Raw genomic sequence first — 10,196 nt, forward strand, 5'->3', positions numbered from 1 at the left:
ATAGCGACCCCTAGAGGACGCAGTGTCTCGTTCCCTACTCAGGGAACCATGGTTACATAAGTAACCTGAGACGTTTTCTGTCTAAAGCTCAAGGCTGGTAAATGGAAGATTTCTGGTTTTTAGATTTAATCTTGAACTATCACCCCTGGCTACTCCAGGAGAACTGTCCTTTAATAAGTCAATAGTAAGTTACTTGGTACTGTATATTATTTTACAGGAAGTTCAGATGGAGCATTTGGCAGATAGTTTGGGGTGTGCAAAGAGCCAGGTGAGTTAGAAATCAAGGGAAAATGACTGTGAAGTGGATTTCTGGAAACAGCTAAACCCATTTGTCTGAAACTCTCATTGGTCAGCAAATGCTTACATTCACGAGCAATGCAACACCTTTGATCATTAGACCTCATTAGGGCTTAGTTTTTGTTCTACAAACAGATCCATTTAAATCCGCTACAGTACAATTTGAACGAGTGTGCATATAAACCCAGCGACAGTAGTTAGCACCAGGCGTCTCTCGCTCACTTACTACAGAGGATAGTACAGATCTGTGAAGTAGAAGGTGCTGATCCAGGGTTCTCAATGCCACTGTCAGGGCCTCAAATTTATTGTGGGCTGCTTCAGTTAGCCAGTGGAGTGAGATCAAGAGTTGAGTGACGTTTGGCAACTTGGGTTGGTTGAAGACTGGATGCACCATCATGTTCTGGATCATACTGTATGTAGAGGCTTAATTGCAGCAACAGAGCACTGCAGTAGTATTGGCTTTGATATTATAGAGCATGACACTGCATGACTGGACTGTCATTGAGATGTGGCCAAGGAAGATTAGCTGTTTAGCCTAGCTGTATGGTGACATTGCGGCTGACTGGAAACACAAGGAATTCTGTCTTCACAAGGTTAAGCGGAAGGCAGTGATCCTTCTTCCAGACTGAGATGATGTTAGATATATAAGCTGGCATTGTGGGGTCGTAAGGCTGAAATAACAGGTGTCGTAGCACAGCATGAATAGGACAAGCAGTGCACCTTTATGATTGTGGCCAGTGAGGTTGTGTAAATGGAGAACAGAAGGGGGCCAAGAACCAAACCCTGAGGTACCCCGTAGTAATTTGATGTGACTCAGTGACAGACGGCAGGATCCTCCTAAGAAGACGAATTGGTTGTAAAAATGGCACCTTTAAAAACAGACAGCAGTGAACTCCTTTTGCATGAAATGGAAAATGTGCTTTGGTCGGGATGCAGATAACTCTGAATAGATGCTTTAGAAATAGACATGATTAATTATTGATTTATCTTTTCTCATTTCTATTCATTCCTGCTCTCTGAGAGAGAAAGAAATGCATCATCTTTTGTTCCAGATACCTTACTGGAACTGACCATGTGACCTGCTAAAGGATGCTGGGATAGGCCGATGATAAGAGCCCATCTGACATGAAAAGGTCTTCTCCTCGTTAAGTGCCCAGCGTTGTGTGTTAAATTAAAGAATTTGCCAGAAATAAACACACACAGACAAACGATTGTGTGAGGCTGAAGTCAGTGTGTTCCAAATGGCATGGATGATACCTTCCCAGGGCACTTTGAAAAGAAAAAAACATTCCCAACAGAAGTGTAAAATAAAAATAACTACTTCAAAGGACCCTTTGAAATAAAATAATTTGTTGGGTTCAACTGATGGGCACTTCACTCCCAAGAATCTTCACACTGCATCAGAAGCTCTAAGCCTGCACAAGGTTTGCCAAGTATAACTCAAATTAAACCAGAGGCACCTGGCTTGTTGTTGATGTAGCAGTTGATGGTGTTATTATACTGTCAATTATTTTGATCTGTTATCCTAATAAAGGAAAGAAAGGTGTTTTAACAACTGAAGAACATTGCCTTTGTGAAATGATAACCGAAGTTCTTTAGGCTTTTTTTCCAGGTAGCCTGTAGAGGAAATAAGGCATAGGCATGAACACCTCTGAATGGAACATTCAATTTCACACTTCCTCATAGTACAGGCCCTCCCTTCAGATCAAGTGCTGTTTGTCTCTCCATTGTTGGGGACGGAAGAACAACAACAACAAACAAAGACTGGGCACAAAGAGAGGAGACGAAAAATTGGCTTCCATTTCATTCTTACCCTCATTTTCTCTTTCTCTCTCGCTCTGTCGTTTTTTCTTAGCCTACAGTCTTCATAGTTAGATTTATGCCATTTATCATGCTGACACACTCGCTGTCTCTCTCCCTCTCCCTGTCTTTCTCTCCCCCGTTTCTCTAACGGATGAGCCTTATCCTGTCTGTTTAGAGAATAGTTCAGCCAATTAAATCCCATAATGAGCGGCGGCAGTTCAGGAAGTGTGAAATTGCAGTTGCTCTCATTCTGTGAAGAAGAAGGAGCCGCACTCGTTGGCTTATTGATCCCGTGTTTTATTTTATTTTATTATTTCATTTATTTATTTATTTTTGGCGAGAGGTTTGTTGTTTGTGGAATGTACGAGTCCCTTAAAATAGCACCGCTAAACGAAGAGTGTCTGATAAAGATTTAGTTCACCCAAAAACACAATTTTCTTTCCCTCGCGTCTTTAGAAACATGTATGACTGACTTTCTTCAGTGGAACTCAAATTGAGATTTGAGTTCTGAAGAATGTACCGGCCACTCTTTTCCATTCAGTGAATGGGAACTGGATACAAATAATTTAAATCTATTATAACAGTGTTCCATATGACTTCATAAGACTGCATTCCATAATCCATTCTAAAACAGCATGAGGAAAGGGTAGAAATTTGATCTGTCATTTACTGAAAATCTGTATTTCCACTGTATTTGGGAGTTTATGAGGGAATGATGATTGATGGAGCAATGGTGCTTTCGGGTCTATTTTTTTTTAAGACTTTCAGTTCAAATCCATTGCAAGTAAAAGGAAAAGAGTGACTGGTACATTATTTATAATATTTCCTTTTGTTCCACAGAAGAAAGAAAGGTTCAGAAGGGCGAATAAATGACAGGAATTTTATACTTTCTACTTTCATTTCAGCTCATTTACATGCAAAATATCGCACTTATTCTTTCTATGCAAATATTTAAAATACAGTATTAAGCCAATATGCAACGAGTGATGTGTGTGTGTTCTTACAAGTGTTGTTGATTTGCACTCTCTGTTCTACACTAATTAGCTGCACTCATATGCATCATGAATATTCATAATCTAGCATGCAGAGTGGACAATTCATTTGCATGCAGGTGATAATTACTAGATTTGGGTGACGCCCCCTTGAGAATTGTCCAATGCCGTCTTACTTCACGTCTGACATAGGCGGTAAAAAGAGCCGTGTCGATGAGGAAAAACTGCTTCTGCTCTTCTGTGTGTGTGTGTGGAACAATCCCATAATGCAATGGGACAAAAGCCGTTCAATTTCATTAACTGCAAAGTCATCAATGTGACGGCCGCACTGAACACACTCACACTTTAAGAAGGATTCAATGTGTGTGTGTGTGTGTGTGTGTGTGTGTGTGAAACAGCAGACGCTAAACAGCTGCCGCTGTGCAAAGCTCGTGGGCATGACAAACACGAGTGCGAGTGCGAACACTGCCCTCTGACTGTCTGTCCGTCTGTCTCTCTCGCTCTCTATAATGCCAGCCGTCTATTTCCTAAAGAGCTGTTTCCACTTTTCCACTTACAAGTATTTTTATATCTCACTACAATCAGAAAACAGTCAGTCATTCAGACACAAGCTTTTAAAGATCATTAGCGTGACTGTGAACAAAAAGATTGCATCTAAAGTTTTAAAGAAAGAGAAAAAGCAGAAATTGGGGTCGTGAAAATGACTATTGTTATTATTATTTATTTAATATTGTTTCTTTAATATTCTTATTTAATTATAATTAAGACATATTTAAGAATTAAACTTCAAAATAAACTATATATTGTACAATATACACATTTAGACCAGTTGGCAACTAAACCTATCACAGATATGAAGATTTAAAATAAATGTTTGTTTTTTTTAGACCATAATCAGTGTTTATTTTGATCCTGAAGTGAATCATTATGTTTCTGATGGCACACTGAAGGTCGTTCTGCTGACTAGATTTTAGCTCAGATGATATTTAATAATTACTGCAACAACAACAAAAAATGTGTGGTTGTGTTGTGTGGTTTGTTCATAACCACAACAAAAAACAATACTTGAACATTTATGCTAGTCCAAGGTTTACATGGAATCCAGGGTCATTTTAGCTTTTTATTTTAGAATCGATTCACATGAACTTGACTTCAGCGTCTTCTACTTCAGCCTGAAATGTCAAGACATCCTCCATAAAAGTCATCTGAACCTGACAATGTCTTTTTTTCAATTCCATGTTGTTATAAAAAGCTATAAAAAAGTGCATACACTCATCCTCAAGAGTGCTTGCAGAGACGCCTGTCCTCACTTTCACAGGCTACGATATGAAATCCTGCTTGACGTCAGAAAGAGAGAACAGCACTGAAACCTCTTTCTGATTTGCGTACAACAATAGATGTAAACAGCTGACATCTTTTTGGACCGTTTTTACTTACTGAAGAACGACAATGAGTGAAATATGAACTAGGAAATCGGTAATTGGTAGTTTAATGATGTATGATCAATTGTTGCTGGATAATTTTGGTAATTTCAGACTTTTTAGCTGTGGTTGATCAGACTGAAATGATCTCAAAATGGTGCCGTTTATGAAAGTGTCTCTCAGACACAGACAGATATGTTTGTGTTTTTGTTATTCTCACATGTGTTTGACTGTAATTGTACAGCAGACAGACTCACACCCTCAGCTGACGCCTACACTCACTGAATAGGAACCTCGAACGCTTCAGATTGCTTTAAACGTGCAGCAGCGTGATCCTGAATTTAGCACAGCATTTTTGGGTGAAACAGAACATTTAATTTGATTGAACTTTATCCTCCATATTGGGCGGCTCTTTTTCCCATCATCTCCGTGGGTCGATCCGTAGGTTTGGGAAGCTCTAGAGTCTCTCTCTTTCTCTCTCTCTATGATGGTTCCTGATTATTCCTGTCATTTTCCCATCCGCTCCGGAACAGCGCAGCACTAATTAAAGCCTGAAGCTGCAAACGAGCTGACAATATTCTACTACCACAGCAAAACTTACAGAGTGCTAAAATTAAACACCATCACCATCATGTGACCACATACAGATCCTGAACACATATAAACTCACGGATATCACACGCTAAACGCTGATGAAAGGCTCGCCATTTCAATTAAATTACCATTCATGCAAACTAGTCGCATGTAGATTTGATAGAGCCTGCACAAAATGCAAATAACAACCTGCCTGGCAGCCATATGCAAATATTGATCTAACAATCATCTTCATAACACACCAAATAAATGAAACCTCAAAATCACCACAGCAGAACAATGACGAAAAACAAACAACACGCCACGTGACTGATCATGTGACACGTCACGTGTTTGATTGCGTTTAACATCCTCTCTGCACTTAACTGTCCTGAATGTGCGCTTGTAGTGTACTACAAACCTTAAAAGAATATTTAAAAACTGTACTTGTAGATCATATAATATTAATGCAATAAAAGGCCACTTAAGTGACTTAAAGATAGACACTTCCATCACTATGTTTCTAAACACACTTAAGTACACTTTTAAAAAGTGAACTTTGCAATAATGTCAAATTAAAAGATTTACTTTAAAGTTAATTTTAAGTCATTATGTTTTAATAATCTTTTATGGCATTTTAAAGAAGTACATTTATTTTGATGCGTTGACTAACATACTAAAGCACATGTAAAGAACTTAATTATCATTTTAACTCTAGTGTGTTATTCAATATTACATTTAAAGTTAATAGATTTTAAATGCACTAAATTACATCATCATTATACAAATATTGTTAAACATGTGGTATACGAGTTTTAATATAAATGTCATTATTTTAGTTGATCATAAATTCAGCAGTACTTCAAAGACAATGTAAGTAATTATGAAATTATCTATACAAAGATGTACTGGGTCAAAAACACTCTAAAGTTCAGCTAATTGCATTTCATATAAATTCAATCTATAGAACGTGTTCCTTTAATTGCTATTAACATGCAATTTAAAAACATTACATTCACACTTAAGTATATTCTTTTATTTTATTTTTTATATCCGTACTCTTTTTAAAAGTATGCTCAAGTGCACTTCTTTTTCACATAGGTGACCTGAGCTAGTTCTATTAGTTTGTGTTTGTTAAACATCACGCTTGAGGCAGGGTTAAGTTGTTGGTCTGAGTATCATCACGTCTCCCCTCTCATGAAATGGGTAAATAATAATAAACATAAATAGCTATTGACGAGTCTTCTAATGTATTCTTTATTTGAAATCTTTTTCAGACATGGTTCATGGCGTGTATGTGTGTGTGTGGAGCTGCAGCTGTTCTGCGGCGTGTGCTTGTGTTAGTCCTGTATCGCACATCTTGTTTAGTTTTGGTTTGGGATTTTCAGTATCTTTTCCATTTCTACGTTTGCAGCTTCACTGTAAAACTTTGAGGTTTGACAGGAACAGAGACATCAGGACACCAGGAGATTCGGCGTCCCGATCAGCTGTGTTCGGCTCAAACTATCAAACACACAGCACATCTGACCCGACCCAGTAGTAAACAGTACAGACGAGCAGAGGGCAGCAGATGAGAGGTGAGACTTACACTCGGCGCTGGAGAGCAGGACCGAGGCGGTGAGCAGCAGGAGACAGTGTCGGATGGAGGGTAACGCTACACAGACGCTTGGCACAGGCATGATGTTACGACTCACCCGCGGAGTGTGCCAGCTCACAACGCTCCTGCAACGCTCTCACAACCTGCAGAGAGAGACACACACACCAGAGCAATCAATCCATCAGAACACAGAAAAGAGAAGTCAAATATTCATGAGCACACTATTTTGGAATTTAAAGCAACGGGCAAAACCATTGTTTTTTATGCACTGGTAAGTTTTGAGGTCTATTTTGCTCCATTAAATGTCTTATTTCAGACTAGTGGAAAGAAAACAAAACATTGAAGTGATTATTTTATTGCACTTTATCTATTGGCATCTGTAGATTGCAATTCCAATCCATTTCTTTAAAGAGTTTTTTTCTCCAGTTCAGCAGCACTTACACACACCAAAACTTAGAGCTTTATTCCTGTCTATATTCTGAAGGTTTTTACTATGTACATTAACTGACAGTCACCACTGATAAGCTACCACTAAATATATTGTAGAAACTTAATTTGTTGTAAAGTTGCTTTGCAACGATTTGTATCGTGAAAAGCGCTATACAAATAAACTTGAGTTGAATTGAATTTAATCCTAAAAACATGGAGTAAATGTGTATTTTTCCAGTATTTTCTGATTTATGGAGCGATGAAAAGAGAAATACAATGTAAAAACCTTTAATATGTCAGCAAAATCAAACAAGAATATTGAACCTGACTTTATCCAATGTTCAGAAAAGTTTACGCAAATTGGTGCATATAAGCATAATTTGCATATTTAAATGTACAGTTTCAGAAAACATTTTAATGTACTGTGATTAAATCAACTAGGGAAGTATGCTGAAATCTATTAGTTACAATTGTTTTACCCTGTTCATTTGTAGTGTTTTGCCTTAATAAGCTTTTGTCTTGGCAATCAATAAGTGCTGAGCACTACATTAAACACACACACACACACACACACACACACACACACACACACACAAACTCCCCATTCAAATGAGCTTACTCGCTAAACACATCTCTTTAACAATCAGATGATGTCTTTTATTGTTTGTGATCAGATTCAATTCAAGTGAAGCACACTCATTTAAAAGCACAGTTTGCAGAAGCATGTCTTCACAGAGCATTCAGCAGTGAAACCTCTCCATTACTATGGTACAAACACAGGCGACGCAGGCCGGACTTCTGCTCACACGCGGAAGTCAGAGTTGGCTCGCTCTCGTCGCCCGCTGACCGCTGTCACACGCACAGCCACGCTTGCTATTTCCGTTCACGATAGCATCGCTGGCTCGGGCCAGGCCTTTATGAGCTCATTTCGACTACAAACGCACGCATTCAGCAACGCGAGATGCCAGTCTGTGTAATATTTGTGTGATTAATTAATAGTTCAGATATCAGCTGCTCCCGTCTCGTGTTCGGCGCCGCTTTCATCCGCAGCTTTTGTTGGGAGAGCGAGACAGACGGAGAGACAGACACATCCATTATGTGTGTTTTGTATCTGCTCTCGATGAGCCGGTTCTTTGTTGAATGTGAATTTCCATCACACTTGCACGCGGAGCAAACGCTCTCTCTAGAAATCTGACAGATAAGTAATACCGCATGTCGCCCACGTTGGCAGGCGATTTGTAAATAAACGAGAAAATGGCCGTGCTTTTTTCTCCTCTTGTTACTCATCTGTCTGACATTGATCCAGAGAGTGAGATGGACTCGACTGAAAATCACATCAATTCATTCACACGCCAAAGCATGAGGGAAAGTCTTTAGTGAACGTCTCTTATGAAGCTCGGGGTCATTCTTCACGCCGTTCTGCCGCTTGTGTTCCTCATTAACATTTATGCAAATAATCAATATCAGCTGCAGGCTTTGAGTGTGTTCATACTGAGACTGGGGTAAACATTACAGCTCTGTCTTTCTAACATCTCGTTCTGTTAGCAAATACACGCATTTTAATAATAGATTATCATTTGTTATGCATTGTAGCTTTTATTTCCTTTTTTTCCATGCTAAGGTTGATATTTCTACAACTGAACACAAGCAAAATTAAGCTGTTAAACTGTCCATCCAGGCATCTGTGCATCTGTCATGTGATTCAAATGAATCAGAACAATGATTCTGGTGTTGCTCTGACCTCAGAACGAAACACTTACAGATATATTAAACATCTGTAATAACCACAAACAGTCCAGAATAAGTTTGAAACGACGCAATGCCATCTATTAAAATGTCTTTAACAGAAATGTTTCACATGGAGGACATTAGAAACACACTGACTACTGGAACACAAATCACACACACAAACACACACACAGACACACACACACACACACACACACACACACACACACACACACACACACACACAGTGTCTTGTTTCTTCCACAGTGAGAAAACATCTGACAATGTCTGTGTAAAAGAGAACAGCATCCAAAGGTCAGAGGTCACCGTATGGCCGCCAGCATCTGACTGACCAATTAACAGTGACTGAGAGACGCATAAACCATTTCTCATCGAATGATCTGAGCTCTGATCTACATTCATTTTCCTGCTCTATCCTTGTGAAAAAATACCCTTGAGCATGAACTAATGAACTTTAAAAGAACACACTTAAGTGTGAACTGAATGTAATATTTTAAGACACTTAATCAGATTGTAATTGCAATTAAATTAAAATGTATTATAGTTTGACTTATATGAAAAGCAATTAGCTGAACTTTAGAGTGTTTTTAACCCATTTAAGTAGGACTTGAGCACATCTTTATATGTAATTTCATAGTTCTATTGTCTCTGAAATGTGGTTAAAGTACTGCTGAATGTACTGTCGAGTATTTATGATAAACTAAAATATATTTTAATGTCGTTTCTGTTGAAACGTGTGTGTCATGTATTTAAATATATTAGTAATGATGATGCTGCGATTCAGTTTATCTAAAATATATTAACTTTAAATGTAATATTGAATAACACACTACCGTTAAAATGATAATTAAGTTATTTTCATGTGCGTTAGTATGTTAGTCAGCACATCAAAATAAGTGTACTTCTTTAAAACACCACAAAATATTATTAAAACATAATGATTTAAAATTAACTTTAAAGTAAAACTTTTAATTTGACATTATTACAAAGGTCACTTTAAAAGTGCACTTAATTGTGTTTAGAAACAGCCATGAAAGTGTCTCTATTTAAGTCACTTAAGTGGCCTTTTATTTCCTTAATAATATATTATATACTATGTACAGTTTAAAAAAAAATACTTTTAAGTTTTTAAGGACACTACAAGTGCACATTTCTATTTTCACACTTTTTCACACGGTCTTACTGTATTTACTGTACAGTCTTATTGTAGTTAATACTTAAATGAAACATACGTGTCTAGAAACAGTTGTGAAAGAGCAAAGTCTGAGCAAAAAGCTAAAATACACACACACACACACACACACACACACACACACACACACACACACACACAGA

General features: G+C 37.9%; 1 protein-coding gene across 1 annotated transcript in view; it reads right to left on the reverse strand.

The window, feature by feature from the left end:
* Positions 1-10,196, reverse strand: part of LOC107668998 (receptor-type tyrosine-protein phosphatase delta-like) — a 360,739-nt gene that overhangs the window by 107,446 nt on the left and 243,097 nt on the right. Inside the window, 1 exon segment of the mRNA XM_016461088.1 lies at positions 6,675-6,826. Within this exon segment, the coding sequence (XP_016316574.1) occupies positions 6,675-6,765 (91 nt within the window). The 5' untranslated portion in view covers positions 6,766-6,826.

This window comes from Sinocyclocheilus anshuiensis, unplaced genomic scaffold, assembly GCF_001515605.1.
Source record: "Sinocyclocheilus anshuiensis isolate Anshui unplaced genomic scaffold, SAMN03320099.WGS_v1.1 scaffold2353, whole genome shotgun sequence".
Classification (NCBI taxonomy): Eukaryota; Metazoa; Chordata; class Actinopteri; order Cypriniformes; family Cyprinidae; genus Sinocyclocheilus; species Sinocyclocheilus anshuiensis.